The sequence below is a fragment of the Trachurus japonicus genome, chromosome 19 (genome assembly GCF_045865225.1).
Source record: "Trachurus japonicus isolate A0001 chromosome 19, Traja_1.0".
Taxonomy (NCBI): domain Eukaryota; kingdom Metazoa; phylum Chordata; class Actinopteri; order Carangiformes; family Carangidae; genus Trachurus; species Trachurus japonicus.
Genome location: NC_140925.1, coordinates 1,468,235 through 1,483,416, shown reverse-complemented (window position 1 = coordinate 1,483,416; position 15,182 = coordinate 1,468,235). Strand labels below are relative to the sequence as shown.

Below are 15,182 nucleotides of genomic sequence, written 5' to 3'. Positions count from 1 at the left end.
AGCTACACAATCTTTAGTGATACTGTTCTACACACTAATTTACTAATTCAATGTTCTACTCAGTTTACAATTACTGTTGTAAATAAGCACTTTGACACCATAAGTGAAGTTATGTTTTTGGTTAGTGGTCTCCAGTGTGCGAAATACCCATCAATATTCGGGGGGGTCCCTAACTCGCGATTGTTGCGCAATACCGTTTTTTTCTTCTTTTTATAAAGTAGGACTGTAACATTACAATAAGCCAAGAAAATTAGCCTATAGTCTAAAAAGGAGAGGCAAAGTTGTGTATTACAATGCAGAAAGTAATTGATAATAAATAGACGATAATTCAATAAATAAAAGACAATAACTGGCACCACACTGGCGCACTTGAACAATGAATAAATGCCAGGTATAGGAGACTGGCGCGATCAGGGCAATGCAGAAACGAATAGACAATAAATAAAATACAATAATTAAAATGAATGAAAGACACCAAACTCGTGCACTCAAATAACAACCAACTGTATAAATCTGGAGATCAGAGACTGGCGTGCAATTATGTGCACGAGATCCTCTGCAACTATGACCGATCATGTAACCTTATCCAGTGGCGGCCTTAGACATCTGGGGGCCCGTTTCAATATTTCATATGAGGCCCTACCCTGTTAAACATAACATTATTTGCCAGCCATGTGCCCATGTGTCGCTGATGCTTTAAACCCTGAAAGGACGCAGTAAACGCACTATCCATGCATCCGCACAACACATTAAGTGTTAAAATCACTATCAGGGCAAGAAACCAGGACTTCGCAGAAAAAACGAGGACTGAAGTTGGTTTTCATCAAAAAGCAAAATCATTATGTAGCTACATTTTCAGACAAACTACAGGCTTTAACAATATTCTGAATTTAAATTGGCAACAAAAGTAATGAGAGCAAAGTGCTCCGCGTTATTTCAGCACCACGGACAAGGAAAGGACGAGACATGCGGACAGACAGACGTCTACAGGCGCTGATCCTGTCGGTGAGGCGGTGCTGGAGCAGCAGACAGACAGCTGTCTCCTTCATTATTACAATCTGTAAATAAGCTGCCAATAATATCGCATTTTAGTTGTGCTCTCGCTGTGTTTTATTTCTCTGTTAAGTTAGGACGTACTCATAGATCGCCTGTTTGGAGGCATTTTAACCCGAGGAAAAAAAGGAAAGAGGAGGAAAGTGATTGACAGACGTCAATCATCGGGTTACGCAACTGGGCACACGTCAGGAGGAAAGCAGGAAAAACAAACACTAAGAGAAAAGGAATAATACTGGGAGAAGGAAAACGAGGGTCTATTGATAGTTTGCGGGCCGTTTTCAAAGGTAAGCCTACACTGTTAGCCTTTTTCCTGCTGTTTTACAATAACATACTGGCAGCACCGTTGCCTGCTTATTATTGTAAACGACTGTTACAGTAGTTACTGTAAACGGCTAATACAGTATAAAGCAGGCAACGGTGCTGCCAGTATGTTACTGTAAACAAAAACTACAGTATGAAGCAGGCAACGGTGCTGCCAATATGTTACTGTAAATAAAAACTACAGTATGAAGCAGGCAACGGTGCTGCCAATATGTTACTGTAAACAAAAACTACAGTATGAAGCAGGCAACGGTGCTGCCAATATGTTACTGTAAATGAAAACTACAGTATAAAGCAGGCAACAGTGCTGCCAGTAAATTATCCTTACTGTTATACCGTTTTACAGTAAGAAATGTATTACTGAAAATATTGATGTATATTATTGAACTGCAGTGGCCTGTAGATTACTGTAAAATAAAAAATATTTACAGTGATATGCAGTAAATTCAAATTCTTTATTTAAAAACATACACACAAAAACAGTACAAATTTTGCAATACATAAACTTTTTTAAAAATCAAAACAGTATCAAATTCAAGTATGAAATTTATAGTTTCACTAACAACAGTTGTAGTATTTCAGTACAATTAATTCAATACAACAATACAATTCATACAATATGAAAGTACAAAGTGCTTACAAATGTTTGAAACATAAACACTTTTCAAAGAGTTAAAGACTGAATCAAATTTTATGCCATGTACTAACTTAAAGGGACAATTAGGAGTTTTGGAAAGCAAAGTGTTTTCAGACTACATTTCCCATGAGCTTACGCGCGCACGGTGAAATTCTTGAACCGGCACAAGATGGAAAAAAGCGAAAACATTTGCTAAGAATGTTTTAATTGATCAAGAATAAAATTCGGAGGTTCAAAGACGATCAGATACCGTCGTAGTTTCGACCATAAGCGGTGATTCGACAGCGTTATTCCCATGACCCGGCAGGCAGTGTTTGCGAAACCGAAAGTAGGAAATGCTGGGCGAGCCGACCACTAAATAATATCAAAATTACTATAAAGACAAAACAACATATTTATTGAAAATTGACCCATTAACAAGTGGTAACGTAGATCCATCCACATTAATATGAGACTCCTCGTTGTCCCTTTAAAAAAAAAAAAAAATTCCCAGGAAAGGTTGAACAATACCTCTAACGATGGGGCAAGGGGCCAGGGGAGGCCACAGACCACAGAGCTTCGTTTGGTGATGGGTGTGTCGATCAGTGGGATGTTGGAAGGACTTCAGTGGAGAGTATCTTTCTGAAGTAAATGAAGGAGATAGTTAGATGGAGAAGATGTGTTTAAAGATCACCTGCCAAGGGCTGGTAAAGTACACCACACTAAACACACAAATGCCACACTATCTATGTCTGAACATTTCAGGCTAACTAACATCATGCTAAGCAAATGTTAATTCAGGTCAAGTTTAATCAAGATGTTTAATTTGTACAATACAACTTACCAGAATCTGACGCTCTGATTAGACAGCCCAGTGCCAGAGGCCCCTGGCCAGTCTAAAGGTTCCTCTCTCCTGTCTGGATTTTTCTGGAGCCTGGTATTCACCTGCTTCTCTGGAAGGTCACTTCCTGCCTCCTGATGATACAACCAACACAAACAAACAGACACACACATTAAGCACATACACAATTGGCTGCGCCACTTATCAATAGCATTTCCAATTTATATTTTTCCTTACATAAAAACTTACAAATCTCTGGTTAGACAGCCCAGCACTGGAGTTGCATGGCCAGCCTCAAGGTTCCTCTCTCTTGCCTGGACTCTCTTGGAGCCTGGTACACACCCCCTTCCTTGGAATGTCGCTTCCTAATGCTACAAACAACAAATTAAACAGATGTATAAAGCAATGTATAGATTCAGCTGCACCACTTAATTTATATTCACAAACTACCATACAAAAATTCGATCACTTTCCCATATCTTTATATTTAAAAAAAAAAAAAAAAAAACTTTCAATACTTTGATACTTTTGCCACAAATTCTGTCAAACTTTTAAGAATTTCAAAGACCTGAGGGAACCCTGGGAGTGTAGTGATCTTTTAGCTTTTAGGTGCTTTGTCCCACCTAATCCAAACTACGGTACATTACTAGAAAATACACAAACTGTTGTTTACTGTAAATTATCTATAACAACTGTTATCAACAACGGTACCTTACTTGAAAAATGTATTAGTGTAGTTAACTGTAAATAATCCAGTAGGTAACCATTTTTGCTTTGTGGGCCCATGATGCATTGTATAAGAGACCAGTATCATACCGTATTTTTGAAATTATACAGTTTTGTACTGTTTTCAATGTTTCTAAGATTTTTACTGGGCATTTTAGTTGACATATAACTTAGTCAAGGCTATCACAATGGTACTGAATCAAATTAATATTACAGACGCACACACAAGATTATAAATCATAATCTTCTCGACAAGAAACGTGACTGGGCTGGCTGCCTTGGCTCCTCTCTGAACAGAGTGAGCACAAGGGACGACAATAGCAAGCAGGCTAAGGCTATCCTAGCATGCTATAAAGCTAGGACATTAGGGACAAAAATAAAAATAAATATTTTAACGGACTCAAGTCTGCAGGACTCACACAGGAGGGCGGGTGTTACACCGAGCAGCATACAGCAGTTTGGCCGCATTCAAATGATCATATTGTATGAACATTTATCACCAGAGAGCACATAGCCTAACTAGCTACTTAACGTTACCTCCTGCCATGAAACACAGGCACGCACGCACTCACACACGCACGCACATAGACCCAGGCGAATTAATAATGTTTTGGTGAAATTCACAAGTGGTGTCTATCGAGATATTAATCTTCTACATGACTTTAGCAGTTAGACATAATGTTAGCTAACCTTGGTCGGTAAGTAGCTATGTGTTTGTGACTGTCTGAACATCTCAGGCTAATAACATCATTCAGAGTAATGTTAGCATTATGCTAAGCAAAGGCTAAATCAGGTCAGGTTTAATCAAGACGTTTAATTTCTACATTTAAACTTACCGCAACGGCCTCTCTCCACCAAGGTTGATGAATGGACTTTACTTGTCCACCGTCTTCTTCGTCCTCTTCTTTTGTTTAACGTATCTGGCAACTGGTGAATGGCTTTTAGATGCATTCCCGCCTAATCCAAACTACAGTACCTTACTAGAAAATACAAAAGTGTAGTTTACTGTAAGTAATCTAGTAAATAACTGTTTTTGTTTTGTGGACCCATGCTACAACAGTATACTACTGCATTTTTGAAATTATACAGTAATATACTCTAGTTTATAATAAAACTCCCATGATGCAATGCATGTTACAGTTTTATACTGTTCAATGTTTTTAAGTTATTTTACTGGACATTTTAAAGTAATTAACTGTAGGTTTTACAGCAAAGGCTAACAGTGTACGTTGTTATTGATATTTCCTGCCGTATTATTAATTAGGAGCGATTAGTAGGCTACAGTCGCGGTGTGGCATGATGCGCGCATCAGTGGTTGTAGAGCGGATCAGGGGTCGAGTGTGTGACCGCACGGTGGACAGAGCTGTTTGTGTGTGTGTGTGTATGTTAAGGTGAAACCTATGAATTATTGTACTGTCTTTGACTTGGTGGCTGGCAGCTGGGGGCCCCCCTGGTGGCTGGGGCCCGTTTCAATTGAAACGGTTGAAACATACAGTAGGTAAGGCCGCCTATGACCTTATCTAACCATCCATCTAGCAAATACGTTTAAACACAGCATTGAACACATCCACAAATCACATTCGTATAACGGGCCATCATAAAAATTGAAAAAGCACAGACAAATAGCTCACAACAGGCGCCTGGCCAAACAACACCACTGGGGGTTCAGGCCATAGTATGCTGAAGCAGGCTAGCCTCTTACCTCAAGTTATTTTCCTGCCTTAATGTCAAGCCAAGGGTTGCGGTATTTCCATTACCCCACCTGCTTAGGTGTAAAAAAAAAAAAAAAAAAAAAAGAAAGAAAGAAAGAAAAGCGGCCAATCACCAGTGCTAGCAGCAGGGGCTGCGGCTACGTCTTCAGAGCACTCGGCCTCAACTTCACTTTCTTCGGCAGAGGGTGGAGAGGAACGGGATCCTCTGTTCTGATAGCGAGTGGGCTCGACTCCTGCGCTGGGCTGGCGCACATGGCTAATTTGCATAATGCGCAGGTGACACGGTTCAGCTTAATGTTAAACGAATAAATGTTTTGAATTATGAATACTGGACATGGTGATCTTAAACACATTTAATTGACCACAATAAAATTATTATATTATTTATTTTTTGACAAGATTGAGACCCCCCTCAGATTTTGCTTTTGAGTCTTTCAGGGGGTCTCAAGGGGTTAATCGGGGGGGTCCGACCCCCCCAAACCCCCCCGTATTTCGCACTATGGTGGTCTCCCTTCCTTTGTGTGCAGTTTGTCTGGTGGTCTGAGGATAACAAACAGCATTCTCCCTGTAGTTAAGTGGTGTATGAGCTGCTATAAGATCTAAAGTTTGTCTCTGTTTGAGTTTATGTTAAACAGAACCCTAGCCTGCCACAATATAGTTGTTATGTGCAAGTTTGTGACACACTGTTGAGTACTAGCTTCAGTTAGCAACCCAACTTGATTGGTTTAACAGAACCCAGCAGTGTAGTCAATGTGAACCCTTAATTGGGTTATATGAACAACCCAACTGGGTTATATTAGAGCACTGGAAAAGAGAGTAGCGACAGCATTGGTCAAGTGGAAACGCCCCCTGGTGGTGGATATGGGTATTGCAAATGCGCCCAAGAGCTGGCATCTCTGCAGTGTTGGTGAATGAGTAAGTGCGGTATTTTCAATAATTTAAGGACATTTATAGATCACCCACGTTAATAGCATCATCGTGGACCCTTTTACAGATAAATATTAACATATAGTGGCCATTAATTGTTGTGTCACGAATGCTTGCTGTTTTAAATGATAAAGATAAGTCCACTAAAGTGTCATACCAGTTTGCGCGCTAAATTCAACTGTGTTAGCTAACTGTTCGCCACTTAAGCCTGTGTTTTCTTTAGTTTGTTTGTTTGGTCAAGCAAGTTATTGTGCTGCTGGCTTTTATTTTATTTCCATGCCAGGTTTTTTATGTTATTTATTTTGACAGCTGGTGGTTGCTTAGCAACGGTAAAGCGTTCGCTCGTCCCCTTCTGTGTTTGTCCGCTGTGTGACCGGTACGTACTGTAAACAGCTCCGTGTGTTTTTATTAATTATCTTTTTTTTAATCAAAATTGGAGGAAAAACTTAACATAATACGTTTTGGGTTTGATTTTGTCACATTTTGTAATGGTGTTTAAGTGTTGTCATCTTTTATTTTGTGTGTTATATCTATGTTTATAAAAAAAAAAACAGTTGTTCACATTAATGTTACAATTTAAATTTTGAAATGAATAAATTATAAGCATAACTTAATATGACCAAGACACCTAAAAGCAAAAACACAGCAGTTTTCATCAATTTACAAGCAAGTTGGCAACACACATACATTGGAGTGAATGGGTTTCTTGGGCGGATTTGCAATACCCATATCCTGCCACTAGGGGGAGAATAAAGTGACCACGGGAGTCTATGGTGGTGTCGCTACTCTCTTTTCCAGTGCTCTAGGTCATATGAACAAAGTCCGTAGATGGAAACACACACGATTCGAATTTCTTTTAATGCGCATTTCCCAGTAATTCCAATCACTTTGGATGGAAACATGGCTACAGTTGAAACTGACTGTCTCTGATTGGATGACAGCAGGTCGGTGTGGGCCAATCAGAGGAGAGGAGGCTCTGTACCTGTCTCTTCCATCGGTGTTTCTTCTCCTCACCTGTTACCTGACATCATCGTGACATCATCATGACATCATCATGACATCATGTTCTCTCCTGTTCCAGGGCCGGCTCTACTACGTCCGGGTGTCGGCCTACAACATGAAGGGCTGGGGGCCCCCCTCCTCCTCTTCTCCTCCTTCAGCTGCTCCTTCTAGTGAGTTACTCCTCCTCTTCTCCTCCTCCTCCTCCTCTTCTCCTCCTTCAGCTGCTCCTTCTAGTGAGTTACTCCTCCTCTTCTCCTCTTCTCCTCCTCCTCCTCTTCTCCTCCTCTTCTCCTCCTTCAGCTGCTCCTTCTAGTGAGTTACTCCTCCTCTTCTCCTCCTTCAGCTGCTCCTTCTAGTGAGTTACTCCTCTTTCTCCTCCTCCTCCTCCTCTTTCTCCTCCTCCTCCTCCTCCCTCCCCCCTTCAGTTGCTCCCTCCAGTGAGTTCTGTTGCTCCTCTTTCTCCTCCTCCTCCTCCTCTCCTCCTCCTCCTCCCTCCCTCCTTCAGCTGCTCCTTCCAGTGAGTTCTCCTCCTCTTTCTCCTCCTCCTCTTCCTCCTCCTCCTCCTCTTTCTCCTTCTTCCCCTTCCCTCTCCTCCACTTCCTCCTCCTCTTCCTTTTTCTCCTCTTCCCCCTTTTTTCTCCTCCTCCTCCTCTTTCTCCTCCTCCTCCTCTTTCTGATCGTATTTTATTCTAGAATTAAAGGTCCAGGTTGTAAAAAAACGGTAATTATCATTTAAGTAAATGAGTGAATATGAGGTTGTGACCTCACCAGAAGACAACCTGATCTGATTGGCCGATGACCGTTAATCAATAATAATATATAAATATGCGTGTGTGTGTGTGTGTGTGTGTGTGTGTGTGTGTGTGTGTGTTGTTTCCACCGCCGTCACGACTCCTTTTCTCTGCTCGCTGAGCGGTGGCCTCGAGCTTCACACACACTGTTCACACACTCAGCCTGGCTTTGTGTGAGAGTGTGTGTGTGTGTGTGTGTGTGTGTGTGTGTGTGTGTGTGTGTGTGTGTGTGTGTGTGTGTGTGTGTGTGTGTGTGTGTGTGTGTGCGGTGTGTGTGTGTGCGGTGTGTGTGTGTGTGTGTGTGTGTGTGTGTGCGGTGTGTGTGTCCATATGTCAGCAGCAGTGAAGGACAGTGTGTGTGTGTGTGGGTGTTTTGCTTTTAAAAGAGGCAGAAAGAGCGAGAACACAGAGTGAGAACACGACTGCACCTCTGACACCGGTAACGTCATGGCGCCTCTCGGCCAATCAGAGGAGAGCGAGCAGCCTCTCAGCCAATCAGAGGAGATTGAATACTCTCTGTCTCTCTGTGTCTGTGTGTCCGTGTGCTCAGATTGGAGGGAGAGCGAGGGCCGGGAGCCGAGGAGGCGCGGCCACATCGAGGCCATGGAGCGGCTGCTGCAGCAGGTCCGAGCCACGCACACACACTACTGCTGCGGAGGTGAGTGTGTCTGCAGCCCCGATGCATCCTGGGTAACGTAGGCAGCGCGTCTGCACTAGGGCTGTATACACGAACCAGAATACGTATTCGGAAGTTCACAAATAATAACGCTTTGATCCCGAATAGTTTTTCTGTCCGAAGTTTCTCCTCATTATTCAGGAGCTTTTTCCTAAAGAAAAAAAAAACGTTTGGATCAGCAACAGCTCATAACCAGCTGGTTCTGGTTCACACACTGCAAAAACTCTAAATCTTACCAATAATATTTGTCTTATTTCTAGTCAAAACAAATCTCATTCTACCTAAAATAAGACTCATCATATAAAAAGTAGCTTGTTTTTAGACACTTTTTACTTCTTTCAAGCTGATTTTCACTTGAAATAAGTAGAAAAATCTGATAGTGGAGCAAGTTTTTCTTTCTTATTACAAGCACAAAAAACTTGCTTTCACTGGCAGATTTTTCGGTAACACTTTATTTTAAGGGGTCCTTGTTCCTGTGTATCTACCTAATTAATTACAGTGTAATTACCTATGTAACCGTATGTAATAACATGTACTTACATTGTAAATACATAGTGTATTTTGGTGTACTTACAGGTCCTTGTTACACTTGTAATAAGAAATGCTTGTGCAAAGAGAGAGGCCACTTTGGCATTTCTTATTACAAGTGTAACAAGGACCTGTAAGTACACCAAAATACACTATGTATTTACAATGTAAGTATATGTTATTACATACGGTTACATAGGTAATTACACTGTAATTAATTAGGTAGATACACAGGAACAAGGACCCCTTAAAATAAAGTGTTACCGATTTTTCTACTTATTTCAAGTAAAAATGTGTTTGAAACAAATGAAAATGATCTAAAAACAAGTTAATTTTTAGGTGATGAGTCTTATTTAAAGTGGAAAGAGATTAGTTTTGACTAGAAATGAGACATTTTGACAAGAAATAAGACAAATATTCTTGGAAATATTTTGAGTTTTTGCAGTGCACTCCAACACAGTAGGTGGCGCTAATGCAGCTTAACATTGCTGCGCCGCCTTAGAAGCACAACAACAGTAGAGCGCTAAACACGAGCAGGTTTCTGTTTCTGTTTCATCTGTGTCTAGTTCACGTTAGGGTTGCCAAGCAACAGCAACTCCCTGCATGCATTGCATCACAGTAGACAGGAAGTGCTCAGCGATACTTCCAGGGTCACCGCTCAACAACTTAGCATTTTCTTCATAGACGATAATGGGAAAAAGAAGCTAGCGGCTATAAAACACTGGATCATTTTTTTTGAGTGTCACAACTCCTGCGAAACGACTGGTTTCACTACCAGAGTTTGATCCATTCAGTCCAATTACGTTTGGAAAGTCTAGAAGAGCCGCACCATTCAATTATTTTATTCCCGTTCTAGTTAGCCCAGAGCTAAAGCGGAAGTTAGCCGGCTAGCTCGGCGTAGCACTAGCTCGGCTGAAGTCAGTGCATCCACTTCCGCTTTCTTTCTTCCTGAATACGAATCCAAAGTGTTTTTTAAAAGCCCGAATCCGAATCTGAATAGTGCACTGGCTCGTCACCCCTAATCTGCACGCCCCGCTGCATCCTGGGAAACGTAGGCAGCGTATCCTTGTCCTCACATCCTCATGTCCTCAGAGTGAAGTCTCTCCTTCTCCATCAGACTCAGACGACCTTTAGTTTTCCTGCCGCCTACGAATCGTTACACAACTGTAGCTGCAGCAGAGTGTTTCAGAAAACCATTCAGCAGCAGACTGAACACACACACACACACACACACACACACACAGAGAGAGATGAGCTGTAGAGTCTTAAACAGTGTGTGTGTGTGTGTGTGTGTGTGTGTGTGTGTGTGAGAACAGGACGGAGGCTGACTAACGAGGCGACCAGCTGTCAGTCTGTCACAGGACATGACCATATATGGAGGAGTTAGACGTCAATTAAATTAAATATTGGATTTATTTCTGCGAGTTCATTTAAAACACGTGTTAAACACCTGTAGTTTCCTTTATGGAGTTTAAACTTCCATTCATGTCACATCTTTATGTCATATTAACATTTAAACATGTGTATTAACTACAGCTGTTATATATAAACCTTTTACATGAACGTAGAGAGTTCCCTATAGTTTCTATATGACTCATACTGTATAGACTCTGTGTGAGCGTCAGGCTGTCGTCTGTTCACCCTCATTATGGGATGCCTAATTAGCAGCAGTCAAAGGGAGGGGGGGGGTCTGGAGATTGGCATCACTGTCCTGAGGGGAGGAGATAAGAGTCTGACTCGACCCTGATGACCTCACACACACACTTAACCCTCCTGGGTCAGGGAAGGAAGGAAGGAAGGAAGGAGGGAAAGACAAAGGAAAAGAAGGAAAGAAGGAAAGAAAGACAAAGGGAAAGATGGGAGGAAAGAAGGAAGGGAAAAAGGAATGAAAGATAGAATGAAGAAGGGAGGAAAAAGGGATTGTGGAAGGAAGGGAGAAAGGAAGGAAAGAAGGAAGGGTGGAGGAAGGGAACAGATTGGGTCAATTGGGTCAAAAAGGAAGGAAGAAGTAAGGACGAAGGAAGGAAGGAAGGAAGGAAGGAAGGAAGGAAGGAAGGACAAAGGGAAAGATGGGAGGAAAGAAGGAAGGGAAAAAGGAATGAAAGATAGAATGAAGAAGGGAAAGAAGGGAGGAAAGAATGAAGGGAAAAGGGATTGTGGAAGGAAGGGAGAAAGGAAGGAAGGAAGGAAGGAAGGAAGGAAGGGAACAGATTTGTTCAAGAAAGGAAGGAAGGAAGGAAAAAGGATTGTGGAAAGAAGGAAAGAAAGATGGAGGGAATAGATTCATTCAAGGAAGGAAAAAGAAGGAATGAAGAAGGGAAAGAAGGAAGGGAAAGAAGGAATGAAAGATAGAAGGAGGGAGGGAACAGATTGGGTCAATTGAGTCAAAAAGGAAGGAAGAAGTAAGGACGAAGGGAACGAAGGAAGGAAGGAAGGGAACAGATTCGTTCAAGGAAGGAAGAGGAAGGAAGGAAGGAAGGAAGGGAAAAAAGAAGGGTAGAAAGATGGAGGGAGGGAACAGATTGGGTCAAAAAGGAAGGAAGAAGTAAGGACGAAGGGAAGGAAGGAAGGAAGGAAGGAAGGGAACAGATTCGTTCAAGGAAGGAAGGAAGGGAGGAAAGAAGGAAGGGAAAATGGATTGTGGAAAATGAAGGGAGAAAGGAAGGAAAAAAGGAAGGATGGAGGAAGGGAACAGATTCATTCAAGGAAGGAAGAAGAAGGAATGAAGAAGGGAAAGAAGGGAGGAAAGAAGGAAGGGAAAAGGCATTGTGGAAAGAAGGAAGGGAGAAAGGAAGGGAACAGATTTGTTCAAGGAAGGAAGGAAGGAAGGAAGGGAAAAGGCATTGTGAAAAGAAGGAAAGAAAGAAAGATGGAGGGAGGGAACAGATTCATTCAAGGAAGGAAGAAGAAGGAATGAAGAAGGGAAAGAAGGAAGGAAAGAAGGAAGGGAAAAAGGAATGAAAGATAGAATGAGGGAGGGAACAGATTGGGTCAAAAAGGAAGGAAGAAGTAAGGATGAAGGAAGTAAGGAATGAAGGAAGGGAACAGATTTGTTCAAGGAAGGAAGGAAGGGAAAAAGGATTGTGGAAAGAAGGAAAGAAAGAAAGATGGAGGGAGGGAACAGATTCATTCAAAGAAGGAAGAAGAAGGAATGAAGAATGGAAAGAAGGAAGGGAAAAGGGATTGTGGAAAGAAGGAAGGATGGAGGAAGGGAACAGATTCGTTCAAGGAAGGAAGAAGAAGGAATGAGGAATGGAAAGAAGGAAGGAAGGAAGGGAAAAGGAAGGGAGAAAGGGAGGAAAGAAGGAAGGATGGAGGAAGGGAACAGATTCATTCAAGGAAGGAAGAAGAAGGAATGAAGAATGGAAAGAAGGAAGGGAAAAGGGATTGTGGAAAGAAGGAAGGGAGAAGGGAAGGGAACAGAGGAGGTGTACTGACGGTCTGATCCATCTGTTGTCATGGTAACAGACTCGTCCAAGCTGCAGAACCCCAGCAGGAAGCAGTCGGTCTCCAGGAGCCTCAAACATCTCTTCAACTCCTCCAACAAGTTTGTGAAAACACTGAAGAGGTTTGTTCACTTCCTGTTTCCCAGCATTCATAGCGCCTGCGAACAAACAGGAAGTGACGTCATGCTGTGGTTGCTGTGGTTACAGGGGCGTGTACCTGGCGGCGGTCTTCTACCACAAGGACAGTCTGCTGGTGACGGCCGAGGACCAGATCCCCATCGTGGAGGTGGACGACTCCTACGGCAGCTCGCTCATGCAGGACTTCCTCTGGTTCACCAAGGTAACCAACGCTCGTCTCCACGGCAACCTGCTCTTTTAAAGGGGACATATTCAGTAACTATATATATATGACATATTCACTATAGCCGAGCTACTGTAAAGAAGCTGAAGCTTTTACTTGGATTTTATTTTAGAAACAAGTATGGTTGCTTTTCTTTTAGGGTGAAACAGAAACTGGTGGAGTCAGTCAACCTTTCTTCCCATTATTGATTACAGTGATGTGTTATATACACTGCAAAAACTCTAAATCTTTACAAGAATATTTGTCTTATTTCTAGTCAAAATGTCTCTTTCTACTTAAAATAAGACTCATCACATTAAAAGCAGCTTGTTTTTAGACACTTTTTACTTCTTTTAAGCAGATTTTCACTTGGAATAAGTAGAAAAAATCTGATAGTGGAGCAAGTTTTTATTACAAGCACAAAAAACTTCCTTTCACTGGCAGATTTTTCTACTTATTTCAAGTGAAAATTAGTTTGAAACAAGTGAAAATGATCTAAAAACAAGTTCATTTTTAGGTGATGAGTCTTATAGAGTTTAGTTTTGACTAGAAATGAGACATTTTGACAAGAAATAAGACAAATATTCTTGGAAAGATTTAGAGTTTTTGCAGTGTATGAATGAATGCCTCTGTTCAATGCCTCCACATGCTGGATAGTGTGTATCATGGTGCTCTGAGGTTTATTACAAACTGTGGAGCTCTAACTCATCATTGTGTCTTATACAGTAAAGTAAACTGGCCATCTTTATATGTGCGCAGGCTCGGCCATTGGTACGTGCTGATTTACAAGGCCATTCTTGAGACGACTCCATCTAATCCTTCTAATCTTGACTAACAGGGCCGACAGTCTCTACAGTCTCTACAGTCTCTACAGTCTCTACAGTCTCCGCTCTCAGGACTTTAGTCATTTCAATTGTTTTTTGGGGGGTTTTTTTGTTTGTTTTTTGTTTTGTTTATTTGTTTGTTTGTTTTGTGTTTTTAATTAATGTGACTATGTGCTGTGTCGTGGAAATTCTTAGCCGTTTGCTGTTGGTGAATAATGAAATAGAGACTTCGCCGGCCGACATGCATTTATTTCGTTGCAAGGAAAGGTCAGTTCATATCCGAGTGGGTGATGGTAAAGAAAAGACAAAGACAAAGGGAAAACCTAAACATTTATAGCTGAGGGAAGGTCCACTTCTGGGGTGTGTTTGTGTCCTTCAGCCGGCCTCTTCCCTGATTGTCTTTTCACACCTTCACCTTTGAAGGTATCATCATATGGAGTTAAGAGATACAATTTAAAATACAAAGGGGTTTGAGTGTGAATTAGGAAGTGGGAAGTTGGGCATCACAGATGGTTGGTTAAGTGTAAAGGAACTTGAATTTACAATTGCAGAAGGAAGTCTGGGAAAGTAGGGTGTAGGCACGTCTCAAGTGATTAAAACAAAGGAATATTAAGATTTACCATTACAGCTGTCATTCTTGGCCAGGTCTCTCAATGGGACAAACCTGGTTAAATAAAGGTTAGAATATAAAAACCTGGACCTGTTGTGTAGCGGTGGCGGTGGCGGACGGCGTCTCACCTTGTGTGTGTGTGCGTGTGTGTGTGTGCGTGTGTGTGTGTGTGTGTGTGTGTGTGTGTGTGTGCGTGTGCGTGTGTGTGTGTGTGTGTGTGTGTGTGTGAGCAGCTGTCCTGCATGTGGGAGGACGTGCGGTGGCTGAGACAGAGCATGTCCGTGTCCATGTCCTCGTCCTCGACGCTTCAGGCTCGACACAAGATGCTGACGGCCGCCAGCCAGATGCAGGTAGGCCACGCCCCCTCGCCGTGACCTCATCACCACCTCAACCACACGGCAAAAACTCAAAACTCTTACCAAGAATATTTGTCTCATTTCTAGTCAAACTTGAAATCAGACTCATCACATTAAAAAGCAGCTTGTTTTTAGACACTTTTTTACTTATTTCAAGCAGATTTTCACTTGAAATAAGTAGAAAAATCTGACAGTGGAGCAAGTTTCATGGTTTAGATAGATAGATAGATAGATAGATAGATAGATAGATAGATAGATAGATAGATAGATAGATAGATAGATAGATAGATAGATTAGTATTTAACCTAGACATAGGTTAAATACTGTGCTACTTAATTTAAGTGCAATACATAATTTAAAATGATATAATACTAGTGCTAAATGCCAAGGGGCCAAAACATAATTTAAGA

The 15,182-nt window shown here is 41.7% G+C and overlaps 1 protein-coding gene across 4 annotated transcripts in view; it reads left to right on the top strand.

The window, feature by feature from the left end:
* The window catches only part of ankfn1a (ankyrin repeat and fibronectin type III domain containing 1a), a 92,303-nt gene that overhangs the window by 65,513 nt on the left and 11,608 nt on the right, over positions 1–15,182 (top strand). For all 4 annotated transcript variants that reach the window (XM_085761749.1, XM_085761747.1, XM_085761750.1 and 1 more), the window contains exons 13-17: positions 7,281–7,371; positions 8,543–8,650; positions 12,665–12,764; positions 12,850–12,982; positions 14,650–14,766. In XM_085761749.1, coding sequence (XP_085617875.1) covers positions 7,281–7,371; positions 8,543–8,650; positions 12,665–12,764; positions 12,850–12,982; positions 14,650–14,766 — 549 coding nt within the window. The remainder of the gene's footprint in view (positions 1–7,280; positions 7,372–8,542; positions 8,651–12,664; positions 12,765–12,849; positions 12,983–14,649; positions 14,767–15,182) is intronic.